Here is an 18,602-nt window from a genome sequence, read left to right as displayed (position 1 = left end):
CTTGTAAAAATATTTTACATACATACATATACACATACTTATAAATAAATCTATTTACCACCCAAATACTCCATCAGCTGCTTTAAATGTCAATAGCTGAAGATGTTGTCTGTAGCCAGATTATGTAATTCAAACATCTACCAGCAGGGGCTAATTCAGATACGCTAACTAGCAATACCTTCACCAGATGGGTTAAATGTTGAGCATTCTTAGCCTTAGCTAGCATTTAGCGTCACAAGATGGCGCTATGTCTCTTTATGTCATTTCAAACACGTCAGTCCTCAGTTAAACACAATTAAACCCATAATATTAAACCAAAACTTAGCCACATTCTCTTCACATCATCAGCACACCGAGAAAGCAAACACAAAAGCTTATAGAAGCGTTCACTTGATCGATTTGACGTTTTAATTTTTGTAATTACCACTAAAGAACAGCTCAGGCTGTGACTCGTACTCTAATTGCTGTCATAATTCACTGATTTCGCTGGGTTATAGGCTGCTGCATGTCCTTTAATATACATTGTCCCATTTACAGTGTACTCGGGTAATATTTGGGCATGATAGCTGTTACATAAAGCCAGATATGTTTGCATTATTAATGAAGCAGGAAATGAAGTATTCACTTTCTTTCTCCTCACGATAACACGTATGTGTTGTTGAAAGAAAGCCCTTCTGCACAGGTGTGCTTATGAAAACATGTTTGCTTGCAATGTGACTGCTTAGTTTATTATGATCAAAATCACTTAATAGTAGTACATTAAACCACGGTTTTTGCAAACAACCTCAGAGAGGTGTAAACTGGTATGAACACCGAGGACACTGAAAAACTACAGGCTGTTTGTGTGTGTAAAGGATAATGTAAAACGGTATTTAAATAGGCTATACTGTACAGTTCAGGGCGAAATTTAATAATAAATAAATAATAAAGTATGTGCTGAACCATGACAAACATTTATTAAGTCATTTCTTTTTACAAACTGGTATTACCAGCAATTCCAGATGATATATTTAAAAAATACAAACAGAACTGTGGTTTCTAATTTGCACTCAAACTTAGTTAACTTAACATAGTTAAGGATAACCTATAAATAGGACAGAGCAGGAACATTCAAGCCTGTTTTACAAATCACAGACAATTCCTTTCAGAGCATCATCACAACAGCTGGATAGTTTATTGAAAATAAGTCCAGAGACATTCAGGTTAAAGGTACAACATCACATAAGAGACAGAATTGCGATTTAGGCTTATGAGGTAAATGGCGATATAATATATTAGGGTTCTGTATAGGTATTACTTTTCTTCACTCTCATAAACTACTATGAACTCTTAGAAAAATAAAACTTTATCTTTGTTTTATGAATTTTGAATATAAAATCAGTTGATACATTTCCTGGGATGTACAATTCTCTTTTTAACGAGTTCTAAAATCATAATTATTTCTATATAACTATTTAGAGATTATTTAGAAAGCATGTGTTTCTAGAGAGAGCAGGGGAGAGGTACATGGTAAAAGTTGTGTGCAAAAAAAGGGCAGAGAGATTAGGCTTTAAGGTGTCCCACAGGTATATGTCCTTGGTTTTCTACAGTTTACTGAATGAAAGTTCTCTAAACACTGTCATCCTGAGTGTTATATGGTTATCTATAAGCACTCAGTAGTAGAACCAGGCGTTACTGATGTTCTTTAGTCTATAAACAGGGTTTCCAAGGGTTTTTTTTGTCAGCTAAACCACATAAAATGTTTGCTGGAATTACCTGAGATGTTAAGTAATGTTCTCATTTTTTTATATTTCTTACACATTTAATGAAACATTTTGATATAACTGATAATTAGCCTATTTTTTTAACAATTAGTCTATTTTGGAATAAACAAAAAAACTAAATTAGGAATTATTTTATTTAAAAATGTATTGTGAGCAAAACAATGTATTTTTTATTATCATTGAAATATCAATAAAGTTTTTGTATGTAATATTTTATTTTTATATTTTGTTTTTACTTTAATTTGAAGGTTTTAGTAATTTTGTTGTTTGTCATTTTTAGTTATTTTTGTGTTTGCCTATATAGTTTTTATACATTTTTATTTGTTTTATTTAAGTTACTTTAGTACTTCAGGAGAAATGTTGCCATTTGAAATAAAAGAAAAAAAAACTGTATTATTTTATTTTATTTCAAGTAATAAAAATATATTTGATTGAAATATTGAAGATGTATTGAAGATGTAACTATCAAATATATTAACTATCACAATCAATATTAACTTGGCCAATTTAGAACAAAACAGTCAGTGTATATAATTTTAAGTAGACTACAATTCTTGTTTACAGGTTAAATATTTTAAAGAAGATAAAGTACCTTAGTGCATCTTTTATTTGGCGTTGGTACTTCCTGTAGTTCCATCAATAATTACTAGGAGTCCACAAACCCCGGTAAGGAAACCCTGCTCTAGAATAATATGTTATATTAGGTATTGATTTGAATTGCGAAAAGTGGTTGTTACAAACCACAAAAATGAAGAGAAAATTATGACATCATTAAAAAAAGGCAAGTCTTTTTAGAGGCGGAGAGTAAGTTATATTTTGCGAAAATATTAAGACAAACATTTATTTATTTGGAATAGCGTGCCCTCACGATTTGTGCACCATGACACCAAAAATGTGCACTGGGAAGGTCAGTTGGGTCAAATCTGAACCAAAAAGTTTAATTAATTTACTCACTTTCATGTTATTCCAAACCTGCTTTGAAACACGAAAGAAGATATTTTGAAGAATAATGGTTTCAATACCATTGACTTACGAAGTACGATAAAAATACTAATGGAAGTCAGCGGGACCCAAAACTGTTTGGTTAGCAACGTTCTTGAAAATATCTTCTTCTGTGTTCGGCAGAAAATTAAGTAAACAAGTTTGTAAAAAACAGGAGGGTGAGTAAATGGTTAATTTTTTTTTTTTTTTGGTGAAATTTCCCTTTAAACTGTTTTTGCGAAGACTTTCACAAATCGTTACAATTTACAATCATCGTCTTTATGGTAGAATGTTAATCTCATAATATCTTAATGTAAACGTTTTGTAGCATGCAGAAGTTGGTGGCAGTGAAGGCAACATGGGAAAAATCATCAAGAGGGCAAAGGGCACGAGACGCCATAATTGGTCCTGTCACTGGTTTTAAATCTTAGCAACCTGGTTCAAAACTGAGGGATAAATACAGCTGGCTGTTCACCACAGATATACAAACACTCACACTGACAGACACAGGCCGTAGAATGCTTATAGTTGATAACTACATGTGCAGATAAAAACAAGCTTGTCTGGAAGAGAACAAAATGCATCTTATTTCATCCCCATCAACTCAAGTCCCCTCAAGTTACTTCGTTCCATGCACCTTCGCCCTGCTGAAAAGACTAGCGTAGCAGCTAGTTTTATACATCGTGATGCATAACTTACTCACCGAGACCAGTTTAACATGCTATATCACTACCAAAAGCTTCACAAACTAGGTTTCGCTGGTGGACCTAAGCTGGTCTTTTCAGCAGGGCATCCAGCTTCTTTCACCTACTCTTCCTCTCACTGCCGGTCATCTCCGAGCATGTCAAACAGCGCCTGCAGCAGCCGGTCGTCTCTGTGTCTGTACGGTTGGGCTCTGTAGAAGTTGTCGCTGTAGTCACTGAACAGGCCGTTCTCGGAGCCCCTGTAGCGGTTTAGCTGGTCGAGTGCCTGGTACAGCTTCTGCGGGGGGATCCTCTCGGGCTGAAAGGTTTTGGGAGGAGCCGGAGGAACCGGCAAGGCGTGCTGAGGAACCGCCGGGGTTTGTCTGTTGAAGGCTGACTGGAGGAGACGCAGCAGGGCCAGGTTGGCAGTGGAGGAGCCTGGAGCTTCTGGATTTTTTGCTGGGGCGCTGATGGAAGCAGCTGATGGGACCACTGGACTTTCAGGCTTGTGAGCTGGAGTCGGAGCTTCCTGTTGGTCAGAGAGACAGGATATTGACATAAGAGTGGTTACAAAATGTTACAAAATAAGTTACAGAATGCTTATTTTTAGCGCGTAGAAGTTGATGGTTGGCCAGAGATTGTATAAACTTTAAAGGTACACTCTATGTAAGATTGACAGCTAGTGGTTGAAATGAGTACTGCAATTTTGAACTTAAATCTTAAACTTAGATACAGCACTTTTAACTCTCAATTTAGCAACTGTAGTTTTTCCCTAAAATTAAAAGCACCTTTTTCTTTTTTTTGTTTCTCTAGAACATGCATCTAGAGCATGCTTGGATCAACCTGAAACTGCATATTGTGTGTATATACTGTATATATATATATATATATATATATATATATATATATATATATATATATATATATATATATATAAAGTTGTTATATAACAAAACGTTGTTTGCAGAAGTAGATGTTAAACAGACCATGGAATAAAATTATAAAACAAGATTTTCTCTATAGTCACTGTATAGTTTCCATATTGACATTTTCTAAAGTCTGACTCCTGTTCTAACCTTGATCATGTCTTCCATCGGTTCCACTCCTCTGCGATCGTTTTGTACGGCATTGTAGGGCGTATAAACCCTTGCCTTCTTCATGTGCTCTGGCTTCTCAGACGTCCCGTGCAAAATCAACTTCCAGCTGATAATCTGACCCTCATTCTCCATCCGTCCAGACTGAACGCAAAAGAGAGAAGGAAACAGATTAGCATCAGGCACTTCATGTGCAATTAATATTTTCTTGCAGAAATGCTTTTATCTACCGTATCTGTAATCTTCAGTATCCAAGTGCCGGTGGGGTTTTCTCCCCAGGTGTGCACAGACATGAAAGCCCAGTTTCGGAAACCATTAGATGATGTGTCTCTCTCTCTCTCCGCCAGCAGGACAGTGGTGGTACCTAACGGGGAAAAAAAGTAAAAAGTAAAAAAGTATTCTCATTCCCAAACACGCACATAGTTGTCATGATTTCAGTCTATGTTCCCCCATCTTAATTTTTGTGGACTTTTATTTTAAAGCGTTCGTTCACCATTGTTTCAGTGCCTCCTTGTTCCTTTGCCCACCTTGTTAGTTTCCTTAGTAACTGTTACCTCTTTATCCTGTCTATTTAAAAATCAATCCTGCTCAATCTGCCGAGGATTTGATCCGTGCATACCCCGTTTGGATTATTGCTCTGTCTCGCCCCTCAGGATTAAATTTGCAGTGTTTTCTCACACTGCTCTCTGGTTTTCTCCTCCATACCTGCGTGCCATTGTTTTGACCCTGTTTGTTTTTGACCCATGTTTTTGAAAAAAACTTTGCACTTGGATCTGCACGTCTGCTCGTTTTGTCTCACCTGATGGAGATGTCAGCGTGATGTGGAGGTCTCCTCTGCGTGTGTACTCAATGCTGACCTCCACCTGCACATGCTCCAAAGATGCAACAGAGTTTGCTTGTCCTGCGCAGGCCTTAGTGGGGATCTCAATAGATATCTCACCTGCAGCCTTCAATGGTCTGTATACAAAAAAGGGTATTAAAAAAAAAAGTTAAATACATTTTTAGAATAGTAATTCATGTAGCTCAATAGGTGTTTGCAATAACAGGATTCAGAGGAAATACACAAGCAATGTTAGGAATGGGATACTATTGTAAAGATTTTTTTTTAAGAAATTCACATTTTTACTCAGCAAGGATGCGTTAAATTGATTAAATAAAATTTTTGCACTTTCTAATCATCAATGAATCCTTACTAATTATTTATGGTTTCACTAAAGACTAAAGTAATGATGCTAAAAAAAATAGTTTTGCTGTCCCAGCAATGAATTAAGTAATAATTTTCATTTGTAATAATTTTTTTATGTGTTTTTGCACAATGCTTGAACAGTAATAAAATGATTTTTTTCTGCCCACTGTTCCGTAGGCAGAAACTCATGAGCAATATGAACTGTAATCCCTGCAGATTACATTGAAAGTCACAGATTTTGCATCAATCAAGTGCCATGGTAATAATGCACATTAAATGCTAAAGTGCTCATGGATGCATGGACCAGCAAATCTGACAGCCTATTCAGTGCCCCGCTCACTCATTCTACAATGATTTCAATAAGCAACAGCAAAAAAAAGCTTTTGCTGTGTATGATTGTGTGGCATGCTAAAAAAAACATTACAATGCGAGTCGTGACATTTGCATTACTAGGAATTTTAGATCCAGGAAAATGAAACATCTGTTCAGGTGCCCTTCTTCCAGCTGGGCTTTGTCTGAACACTAAAGCTGCACAATCTCTAAGTTTATGACGTAAATGCAGGAGGAAAACAATTCAACAGCTCTTTGAGTAAAAATGGATTCAAGTTCTAAATTCCCAAAATATACCCTCATTTGAATTACAAAAGCAGTCGTTAAGAACAAACAGATGGGCCTAAATGCACAAAAATACGCACTGGATCTGTTGAAATAATGTGGCTATTAATTAATCGCCATAGCTGAGCACAGCAACAGATGGCTGGAGATCAGCGTGGTCTTCCATGTGTGAGGTGCAACACTACAGCCCTGTTTCTGCTGCAAAAAGCCAAATTTACGTTTTTATCGTAACACCAGAAAGTCAAGTCTACCTTGGTTGGAAAGTCTCATCTCTGACGATGCACTGTTTCTTCTCCGGAGCGTGCTCCCAGACATTGGGATCGGCCAGATCTACTAGAGCTTTTGCATTCAGGAGACCAAACCCAAACCGACTGTTGACCATCAAGCCAGCTCCATTCCTTTTCCAGCCTGGGTTATTGGCCAGTGGATCAAATTCAGATGTCCAAACCACTAAGTGCTGAAGATCCCGCCATGTCAAATCAGGACTAGGGTGGAAAGCAAGAAAGTACATGAATTTTTTTATTCAAATGCAAAACATTTCTGGTAAGACCTGCTGTAAAACCAATGTAATCCTACAAAAAATATGACAAACAAATTGCGCGATGTTTGACATACTTTTGCTCCAAAGCCAGTGCAAATATCCCAGCAGCCAATGGGGCAGATGCAGACGTGCCAGTGTGTGTCTCTGTGCATTCATTGTGCAAATCAGCACTAGTCTGCAAGACAATAAGTCAAAACATAAAATGTCAATGCAACAAAACCCAATAGAGAACAAGCAAACACACCAACCAAAAGCACTCAAAGCTGTCAGACAGTCTGTTTTATTGCTCTCCAAGGAGACATTTAGTCATTCGACACAAAGGAAACCAAAAGCAAGAACATGAATAACCGAAGCAAAGGAGACTTACAATTCTCTGGTCGGTGTAGTCTCCGCTGCTGTAGGCAGTGGCCAGCGTAGAGGAGCATTTCTCAGCGTACCAGGGAGACAAACCCTGCTGGGATGCACTGCTGATGGAGATGGTGTACAGACTGTCTGTGTATCCATCACAATCACAGTTGTCGCCCTGACGACCACCGTTACCAGACGCCCAGACGAAAATGGAGCCCTTACCACCACGACCCTACAATAAAAACAATTATTTGGAGATTATAATGGTTTTGTGTTCATAGTTACATGGCATAAGAACAATATATTAGTCTGGGTGACTAGGGTGCTCTGGATGGTTGTTAAATGGATGCTACGTTGTACTATCCGGTTTCTAGATGGTTGCTAGTGCGCTCCGGGTGGTTGTTAAATGGTTTCCAGGGTGTTTTAGATGGTAGTTGTTGATTGGGTGCTCTGGGTGATTAAATGGTTGTGCATTGTGTGTGGCTGTTAAGAGTTTTTAGTGTTTTCTTGGTCATTGCTAGGGAGTTATACATGGTTGCCACAGTGGCGATCTGGATGGTTGTTAAATGGTTGCTAAGATATACTCTGTGGTTTATAGATGTTTCTACTGTGTGATTGGTGGGTGCTCTGCTGTTCTGGGTGGTTGTTAAGGTGTTGTTTCTGTGTTTTGGGTGGTGGTCATTGCTAGGGTGTTCTGGATATTTTTTAAGTGGTTGCTAAGGTGTTTCTGGGTGGTAGCTATATGGTTGTTAGTATTGTGGGTCTTTACTAGGGTGCTCTAGATGGTTGCTAGGTTGTACTGAGTGGTTTTTAAGTAGTTGCTAGTATGCTCTTGGTCATTGCTACGGTGTTCTAGGTGGTTGCAAGGTTGTTCTAGAATCGATATGGTTGCTATTGTACTCTGGATGACTGTTAGGAGGTTTCCATCTAGTGGAACTGATTCCCACACTTCTCACCTTCTGGATACCATACTCAAAAGCTTTCTGGGCCAAACGTCCTGGCCCCTCCACGGTCTTCCCGTCATCGTTAGGACCCCAGCTAGCGCTGTAGATGTCCACGTGATCAGGGTTGAAGCCAATGGAACTGGCTTCAATGGCATCTGTCACAATACCATCCAGCATTCGTATCCCTGCAAATAGGTAGCACAAAAGATGACCTCAGCTAAAACATCAAAACAATTTTCCGATGCTGCTTTTTAAATGCATCCCATAATCTGTGCTGATTTATGACGTTATGAGTCACTAAATCTTATACAATATAGCCAGGTGGACATGGACAGACTGTGTATGTGCATGACCGGTTGTACAGGTCAGTGCTGCTTCAAACACCAGTCAAACCAGAGCATTTAAGATACAAAAAGTGAACAAACACAGCTTGACAACACACACCTCCTACTTTAGAGTTGTAGGCCACTCCGACACCACATTTGTTGTTGTCTGCTTGCATGGCAATCTCTCCAGCACATCTGGTACCATGCCTGAGGACAAAGAGCAAAGAACAGGGTTACAATTCAGCTCCATTTAAACTGAATAAAGCAAACATGTTCAAAATTCATTCTATTTACATTTGTAGACCAACACTGATATGCAGGTTGCCAGGGCATTAGTATGTGGTTGCTATGGTCTTCTTAGGGGTTTTTAGTTGTATTACAACATGCTTACAAGTTCTGGTGGTTGTAAGGGTGTTAGTTGCTGGGATGTTCTTGGTGGTTTTGAGATGTTGCTAGGGTGTTTTAAATGGTTGTTAGATGGTCAGGGGTTTTGAATAGACTGGGTTATTGCTAGATGGTTGCTAGGGTGCTCTGGATGGTAGCTTTACTTTAGATAACATTACATTTTGCGTTTGCTAAAACTGATTAGAGTTACTCTTTTTTTATAATTACCATCATCTGTTGATGCATTTTACACTGTACAAATAATCATAGAAAAGCACCTTGAGCACAGCTGACAAAAGAATATGCTGAGAGGATAAGTGAGGTTGTGTGTGTCTGTTCATGTGTTTGTTTGCGTATGTGTGTGTGCGTGTGTACAGAAGCACTAGAGCTGGCACAGTATGAGTCATTCACTGGCACAGCCTGAGAGACACAACCACATGGAAAAAGAATAATAACTGTTTCTATTTCCATTACCACTTATTTTTTTGTTGCAAAGCTTCATTTTCACAAGGACTGTTAATTTAACGTGTTGATTTAATTATTAAATAAGGAAAGAAGAAATTAATGCAATTACATATGCTCCCTGACCTTGTTTACAAATGTAAACTTCAATTTCACACTTTTCCTGAGGCACTAATGACGTTAAACAATAAAAAAAACAATAATGCAACTGTCAATGCAATAATTATATATATATATATATATATATATATATATATATATATATATATATATATATATATATATATATATATATATATATATATATATATATATATATATATATATATATACACACACACACAAATAATTGTAAAAAATATATATATATTTGATTATATATGTAAGCATTTTGATTACAATTTGTAAGCACTTTGAACGCCTATACACAGATATGGTGCTGATTTGATTTCTTTCTGGACTTCTGTTTGTAATTTTGGGCCACATGGATGTGGATGGGTTCTGATCCTCTTATGTAAGACAGCACGAGTGATGTGTGTACCACTGAAATGGATTACACTCGTTCCCTGATGGAGAACAGACCTTCTCAGATCAGACCTACTGACACTGTCAGCTCTCCTTTCATAGCAGCTTAAAGATGAAAAGCAATGGCAGTCTGGTCTAATTCTCTCTGAACAGATTTAGTACGATGTTAAATAAATCTGCTAATCTCTTTAAAGAGGGCAGAAAAGAACTATGGCAGTCCGAGGCTTGAAACATTCTACCAGTCAGTCATCAGTTTCTTTATCGCTGTACGTGGTGCTTAACATAATTGAAAGGCTAAAGGCATTGAAAAATCTGTGTTTTTCAAGTGTGGATAGGTGCTCTTGAGATATCCCGTCTATTCATCTAGAGAAATAAAAGAGCATAAAAAGTCATTTACTCACTTGTTTTCATTGGTGGAGTCATATCTGGGAAAGGGATCTGGATCGTTGTCATTAAAATCGTAGCTAGCAGCATGATCCTATACAGTGAGGAGAAAGAATAAATAAGGATTGCGAAACATATTTTCTAAACACAGAATAAATAACAGCAGTACCAGTATGTGGCAATCGGATGAGTATTTATAAGAAGGGAGAAGTATAGAATTGTTTAGAATAGGAAAGTAGCAAACTGCTATTACTGTTTCGAAAAAAAATGATAAAAACACAGTATGTTATTTCCTGGGATCATAACAGAAATCCTTTAATTGTCTCTCAGAAAAGTGTCTTAACAATAATTCCATATTTTTGCAACACTTTTTCACATGCAATCACACCTTGTGTCTTTTGTAGTGTCGTGCACATGGCGCATTTTAAAAACAACGAAATGCATTTTTATTGAAAAAGTTTTTATTTTTATATTTTTTATTTTTTGTTATTTATGTTGTGTGTGAATTGGCCTAAAAATGTATTTGTTTTTTGGGGAAAGTTGGAACAGATAATGCAGTATTAGTTAACTAAAACCATAACCCTTTTTGGTTTATTGTAATAAAATAAACTTTGAAAACATTAAAATAATCATAATAATAATAAAACAGAAATAAAAACAAACGCAAATGATTAAATCTATATTTCAACTTCTAATATCTACGCTGGTTTACGGTTTCCTAATGCATTCTCTTTTACAAACAATAAAAAATATCGCAAGCATGATGCAGAAGGCTTTGTGTTTAATGTGTTAATAGGCACAGCTCTTTTATTTTATTTATGTTAAATGTTTTTTTAAAGAAATACAATTATGTTTAACACTTCTTACAATTTATTTTAGAAAGATAAAAAATTGTTTATTCAAATTAAAATGTATTGTTGTAATTACTATTACATTTTCTTTGTTCTTTTTTCAAAGAAAAGTGCACGCACACGTTTGATTCAGTCACGTCAGCATCCCCAGCATCAAACACACGGGTATCCACTCTATAAAAGGCTTTTTTTAAATTTTTTGTAAGACTGCTGTTTGTAAACAAGCCAACAGCAGAGCGACGGCCGATGCTACAATATACTCTAATGCTAATAGGAGACAGATGTTTGATGTTATCCTGCGATTTATGAGTCATCTCTATTGCAAAAAAAGAGACGCTGGGCTCACTGCAGTCTTATGTAAATGCCACACATTCAGAGTGAATTTTTAAATAGCTTTGAATGAGCGAGTGGGATTATTTGTTTGTGATCTTCTGTACTGGAGGTCCTCGTCAAATGGCTTTGCTCTATTCGTGATAGGTGTCACTACACGTAATCCTCTGCACGGATGAGGGGTCAGCGTTGGCATGGAAACAACAGCGGACGGTGGTCGAGCAAGCGTTTCCGACGATGACACACTTACATAGTTAGGGTAAATGTCGGTGTGGTTCCACTCGAGGCCGTCGTCCAGCACGGTGATGACCACTCCTTTGCCCGTAATGCCCTTCTTCCAGACCGGGATCACGTGCAGGTCCAGTTTGGGCAGGGAGGATGACGTCCGGGTGTCTTGCTGGAAGGGGAGGAAGAGGAAAGACAGTTTAAGTGAATATGTGAGTAATCCAGGGTCATATTCACAAGTACCGCTCAACACTCTCAGGTACTCTCAACCTCTTCATGAAGACAAAAGCCCTTTTTGTATGACTCAACCACTGACCCTTCCAACAAAAGCTGTTTGCTCGAGAATGAAAGCCGGCGATGTAATCACCCATGCTGACCTTTTGGTTTGTGGAGACTATTTTCAGTCCAGACTAGAGCGTGAGGGGATTTCTTCTTATTGACAGATAATTAAATATCACAGAGCAGCTGTGCGGTGATGGGAAATACACTAAAACACAGCTAACCTGAGTCGCGTGAAATGTACTAGCTGAGGGTTTTCCATCTAACTGTTTTAAATGGATATCTAGGAATTTGATTTATTTGATTATTTATATATACTCATATAGATTAGATCCCTGATATATTAAATTGCTGTATATTAAGTGGTCACAAGCAAGTGACTTTTTGGTAATATGAGTGTCAGTGAATAATTTGTGTAGATTTGATAAATACTTATTGCTCTAAGAAATGCTATGTCCCTATTTTTAAAAGTATTTACGCACCGCTGACAAGCAGATCTTATTTAATTTTTATGCCACATGAGAAAAAACCCCACAAATGCATGATTTATGACATTAAAAAATATATTTATGGCGCAAAAGTTATACTAAAAAGTTTGAACTAAATTATAAAATTCAAAAGTCACAATTATGAAACAAAAAAATATTTTAATTATAACATAAACATAAGAAGATGTACCAATGCATTATTTATAACATAAAAAGTCGTGATGATCGAAAAGACATACTTATGAGATTACGATTATTTGTCATTATGAAATTTTCTGAATTTAGGATAAAATAAAATTATGACATAAAAGTCAAAATAATGAAAAAAACTACATTATGAAATATTTTGATAAAAATTATGAATCAATTATGAGATAAAATGTCAGAATTTTCATGCATCAAATCACGAGATATCAAGTCATTAATTATGACATTAATTGTAGTTCATATATATATATATATTTTATAAAATGGCATATTTAACAATGTAACAAAGCTGCCTGGGGCATAAAAGTTGTTGGAAAAAGGACAAAAAAAGAAGAAAGGTCTGTGATCTGCTCACAAATTAAGCATAGGCGCTGCAGTAACATTACCATGAAGCATGACTCATAGCTGAAAGACTGGAGGGGGAGGGGGAAGAAAAGAGACGACCCACCGCACATGACGGCTCTGCCACATAGCACAATCACGACCCGCATAACCTCAAGAGGGCTGCGAAGCCCACAGCTGACGTACACATCCCTGAAGTGAGTCAGGAAGTTTTACTGGGCATCTCTGATCTCTGCAGGTGCATAAACCTTCCAACGTGATCATTGCTTTTAAGGAGGTGCAGTCAAAAACAGTGATAACTCTAAAAATGTTCAGTGCATGCGGTACCACACGGATAAAATATGAATAAAAGCACCGCATTCTCCATACAGAAATAATGGAAGCACATGAGTCATCCCTTTAATTGAATTATCAGCAGTCATCTCTGGTGAAATGTAATCTATTCACCGAGTCCTCTTTCTCCTCCATGAATCCATATCTCTTTTTCTATCTATCCTTTCATCTCACAAGATTGAACGTCATTCTTTCTTTCTGTTTTTAACCACCTGCCTTCAGTGCTTCATCACTCATATTGACCAATAGAGCCAACAGCAACAGCCTGCTTTTCAGCAACCTCGGGTGAAGTCGTTTTTCTGTTCATGTTGCAATAAAGGCAACATATAAGACACAACAACCAACTCCTACTCTGATAAAAACTATGCATCCTTTAAAGCAATACAAACGACATAAGCAACTTCAATGCTTCATGGTAGAGAAAGGTCACTTTCTTTTGGCACAGTTTACATTTCCATGGCAACAGCATCTTAACTGATTGGTCGAACACTCCTCCAGATTATGGGCGGAGCATAATTACGCAATTAATCTTCATTTATATTACAACACGAAGTCAAAAACAGTCTTAGATTCTACTTTTCTGCGCCACACACCAAACTCTGAACTCATGGTCGATTTGTCTTGAAAATGTCTGTTTAGTTTTCACTAAAATGAAATTCAATTTCTGCCAATACTCACTTTTGAACGGAGATGCTCTACTAATAAGCTAAATTCAGACGCAGACAGGGTTTAAAAATAAAACCGGGCAGGAACTTTATGAGCAATTAGGTTAAGAGGTGGAGGCTCTCACACAAACACACTCCGAACACGAATAAAGAGGTTTAGAAAGTGCGCAATTTGTTGAACAAAAGGTCACTGGCGGTTCATGCCACCGCTAAATTGCATTTTAGAATAAAACGTTTGTCGAAAAAAAAAAAAATTAATCCCTCAGTCGGAAATGCAAATGGAAGTTTCCAATTTGATTAGAGTGACTTACTATATAAACCATGAGCTGTGATCCATATTAGAGGCAGCTGAATCCTTCCCATCTGTGACTGTACGGAAGCCATTCTCTGGCATTAAGAGCTTGGCTCCCATAAGATAAACCCATCAATCCATTGTGTTTCAGTAAATTGGTACTAATGTGTGATTGGCTCTTCTGTTGTTTGGGATTAAGGAGGGTTCTCTTTTACAATCGCATTTTTGTTTAGCCATACTATGAGCTCTGAAAGCTTAAAAACAATGGGCTTCAATTGCGCATAGCGGCAAAGTCCAGAGGGACAACCGACCCAGTAATGAAGGCCTACAGACAGGAAATGTAATACATCAGCCCAGAGAGGATTGTTGCAATGGCTTTTACAACACTTACGGGGAAATCTAACAAAGCTGCTGTAGACGGATTTCGTCCATATGATTTTTTAAGTCCAGAGATCACTAAGGAATTTAATTAACGATCTTATATACAAGTAAACGGTTGAAGGTGATTTCAACAAGGCTGGAATACACTACATGACTTTTGCCAAGATTTAAAATCTGAACCTGAACGAGTTGTTGCTAGTCGCTAACAGTGTGCAGATCTGAATCGACAGACTTCATAAAAATTGCATATCACAGACTGTTCAATATTTTGAGCCAATTTTAGAACACATGTTGTTTGCATTTATCATGTATGCTTCGGCGATGAAGCGTGTGTTTCTTTAAGCGTTTCTGAGTTTGTTGTGTTCGGAAAGACTTGAAGGTCTGTAAGTGTGTGATATTCTGTCTATTAAGGGTACGATGCTTAGTTTTCCTCTGTAACTATTTATAAAGTCGACAAATGTAAGTTGCATGGTGTAATCCAGCCGTATGAATTTATGTTCATAACTGTTGGACCATTTTGAAAAAAAAACAACAACAACAACAAAATATCACTTTAACATTAACAATACTTAATTGGATGAGTTGATCATAAAGGAGGTAAAAATATCATTTGAAGTGTAAATAACATGGATTTTAAAGTATGTTTTACATGAAAATACTACTGAGTTTCAGTCTTTCAGTCATTCTACAGACTTTCTTGTTTAATGCAGTGTGCTACTTGCCATTTCTTTGTAATTATATGTGAAATTTGAAAGCAATTCCACACTATTTTTATTAAGTAAAGTACATTTCTTGCATTTGCCTCTTAACTTAATTACCTTAGTTGGTTCATGGTTTACAACTTCTTCAAAATATATATAGGGAAAATAATTGGCAAAACGCACCTCCCATATCAATGTTACACATCCAAAGAAATTCGAATCCCACTTTTTCCAAAAAGTTAAAGCTTTAGAGATTTACCAGATACCACTGTTGGTTCCACATAGGGTCGTCGAAGAGTTTGTCCACTGAGCAGTCCTTACATTCGGTCCCCAGCGGGGCGCGTTTGGCCCTCCGTTTCTCATACTGCTGTTCAGCCCAAGAGACCTACAGAAAAAGCCACAGGTTTTTCTACCTCTTACTTTCCACCTACATTGCATATGTTAAGAATGATTAATTATTTCAGGAATATAATGTTATTAAAAGTTCCAAACTAGAAAGTGCATGACATGATCCTATACACTTGAAGAAGTGCACATTGTTTTTGAACGCATATTGTTACATACTTCACACAGAATGAATGGGTTATGAAAAATCTCATACCCTATCGTCTTCCGACAGACGTTTGGTGATATGATCCGCAGTTCTTTTGGTCCTGCTAGGGTGACTGTGCCGCTTGAATAAATAATGGTTTTCCAGCGCCCCAATCTGCAGACAAATGAGAGAGAGAGAGAGAGAGAACTGACTGAAGAGATCGGTTCATATTTGGAGCTAAATTAAGCCCGGTCATAATGACGCAGTTCCCATCTGTCTGGTCTAGTCGGCCTGGAGCTACTTCACCAAAAATATTTTTAACAGAATGAATAGGTCTGTCAGCTGATGCAGTTGCTTTTTCTTTATTTTCTGTTCAGTGAAACAAAACATTGCTGTAAGAAAACTACATGACACAACAGGTGAATGTTTACTCATATAAAAGTTGACACATTTGATAAGCAGGTATTTTTATTATGGCATTTACTAAACTGCTTTATAGAGAAAAGATGGATTGATCTAACATATAAAAAATAATAAGTGCCCTATTTCACCGTATTATGGATAAGGAAACGTTGAATAAACGCGGATTTTCACGATCTGGCAAAGCAACACGGTGTTGCTATGAATAAACGCATTACACAATCAGCATCAGCATGCAATTGCGTTCAACACGGACGCAAAGCGGAGCCAGATGTGTGCGAGGCAAGCGTTTATCCTACCGTACGGAGGAAAAAAACAGTGTTTGGCGTGAGTTACCTGTCGGACTAATTCGTATCCGAACTCGTCGGCGATGGATCGGGCATTGTCGTATCCTCCTGGAATCTCCACCGCCCATTCGTTCAGATACTGTCTGTCCACAGCCGAGGACACCAGCGCACAGAACAGAGCAAGAACACTGCACAGCGACATTGGACGACATCTTTCTTCCATTTCAAATAAATTACAACCACTTAAAAATGATGCGGGCGATCGCGACGGATACAAAACAGTTAAATAGAAATAAGTTAATAAATAAATACAGTGGCCTGCGCGTAAACACGAGAAACGTCGGTCCGGCTTCCTCGGCGAACGCTATATTCTCCCGTTAATTCTGATGCGGTGTGAGCGTGTAATTGAACGCGCATGGAGAGCCACCAATGAGGGAGTCGTGGAAGGGGAAGGGATGTTTACACGTCAAATTACGATCAGCTCTGACGTCAATTTCTACCTGGGGTAGGATGCTCGGGTCCCGGGGGAGTCGGGCGGGGTGGATTGCGCATGGAAGAGGAGGGGAGTGTTTCTCTATAAATAGCCGACGAGCATTTTTTACACTTAGAAATTCGAGCAGGAATGGAAGCTTTTGTCGAAAACACGAGATCTGGCAGAATAAATGCGCCCTTCTAGAAATGCGCCCTTTTAGAATTGGGTTAGATCTCGTTGTATGTATGCATCTGTTCAAATCGATATCTCTTTGGCCTCGTCGCCCTTAGACCGGCAGGTATATGAGAAGTTGGGCTAAATAAATAAGGGAGCAGCTGGTCAGAAATAGTTGGCGTAACTGTGTGCGTCACGAGGAGAAGGTTTCAGCACCGCGCCAGTGAACAGCTCCAAAAGGCTGGCTGCATATGCAGATGTGAGATCCGTATAAAACAGCAATCATATGCGTTCCAAAACAGAAATCTAACTTAAATACGTTTCATGCACGTATCTGTTTTTATACGCACAAATACATATACATACAGAAAAAAAGGACAATATATAAAATATGGTTAAAATGAATCGAAGTAAACGTTTAATAATTTCGATAACGATAAATAAATAATAAATAGCAGAACACCTTATATGTTGACGAGCTTTACAACATATTGGCTATATATTTATAACAAAATGGTTTTCTTGTTGGTTGGCCTGGGATCTTGTTTTGGCCAATTTGAATAATATATAATGTGTAATAAAGTTAATGACATGATCAAAATACTTAATCACAAGACAGCACACGAATAAAAACCCCCATTGATAAAGAGCATGCTAAGAAATATACATTTGCATTGCATTTGAATGCACTTTTTAAATATATAATAGTCGTACTTCACATATGAGGGAAGAACATAACAAGGTTTTGTAAAGAGGAAAAACTAAAAAGCATGTAAAGCATGATGCATGAATGGTGTATGAAGATTTAGACATTGTGGACCACAGAATTATTCCCACCACTTACGGATCCGTTTATGAACGTGAAGAAGATCGCGATGAGGAGGTCATAAGCCCTCATGAATATTCACACAGATTTATTGTGTCACAATGGTCCAGACAGAGCGGTCTATCGAAGCGTGTCCACTCCAGATAAAGCCGAGGCTCAGTGTCGTGCCAAAACAAGTGCTTTTATCAAGGACAGAGGCTGGAATCGTGCACTGTGAGAACCTTGAGACAGACACCGCTCTCTTTTGATGTCAGTGTCTTTTGTTTTGTGTGAGTTCGCGCGAGAGGCACAGGTCCAGTTGTTTTAAGGGGTTTATGAAGCTCTGCATTGCATTTCACAAGAGAGCTGCACTTGTCATCTTAAAATGGACTGTGCTGTCCGGTGCCAGCTGAATTTAGAACAGGACAAACCAACTTAAAACGGTCATCATTAAGAATATTGTAATTTACCTTGTAAATAACACACAGTTCACGTATGCAATGTTAATTAAACTGTTTCTGTTTACCTACTTGAGTCTAGATGACTAAGGCATTTCTGGTTAAAATGTTTGGCTCAACTTTT

The 18,602-nt window shown here is 37.7% G+C and overlaps 1 protein-coding gene across 1 annotated transcript; it reads right to left on the bottom strand.

Annotated features, from left to right (window-relative positions):
* Window positions 1-1,978: 1,978 nt before the first annotated feature.
* pcsk1 (proprotein convertase subtilisin/kexin type 1) lies at window positions 1,979-17,013 on the bottom strand. The gene is made up of 14 exons (XM_043222107.1): window positions 16,619-17,013; window positions 15,932-16,036; window positions 15,590-15,715; window positions 11,668-11,814; window positions 10,254-10,330; window positions 8,600-8,688; window positions 8,168-8,340; window positions 7,231-7,443; window positions 6,938-7,038; window positions 6,574-6,807; window positions 5,321-5,478; window positions 4,752-4,885; window positions 4,504-4,665; window positions 1,979-3,956 (listed from the first exon to the last, which is right to left on the bottom strand). The coding sequence occupies exons 1-14, from the start codon at window positions 16,790-16,792 to the stop codon at window positions 3,564-3,566; spliced, it is 2,286 nt and encodes a 761-aa protein (XP_043078042.1). The 5' UTR covers window positions 16,793-17,013; the 3' UTR covers window positions 1,979-3,563.
* Between the last annotated feature and the right edge of the window lie 1,589 nt (window positions 17,014-18,602).

Source organism: Puntigrus tetrazona, chromosome 21, assembly GCF_018831695.1.
Source record: "Puntigrus tetrazona isolate hp1 chromosome 21, ASM1883169v1, whole genome shotgun sequence".
In the NCBI taxonomy this organism is placed as follows: Eukaryota; Metazoa; Chordata; class Actinopteri; order Cypriniformes; family Cyprinidae; genus Puntigrus; species Puntigrus tetrazona.
This window is presented reverse-complemented; position numbering and strand designations above follow the sequence as displayed.

Coding starts and splice junctions, on each gene's coding strand:
- pcsk1 (XM_043222107.1), bottom strand. CDS start 16,792: ATGGAAGAAAGATGTCGTCCAATGTCGCTGTGCAGTGTTCTTGCTCTG. Junction 11,815..15,589: donor GGAACCAACAGTGGTATCTG/GTAAATCTCTAA, acceptor CTCCCCTTCCAG/CAAGACACCCGGACGTCATC. Junction 8,341..8,599: donor CTACAACTCTAAAGTAGGAG/GTGTGTGTTGTC, acceptor ACCTATTTGCAG/GGATACGAATGCTGGATGGT.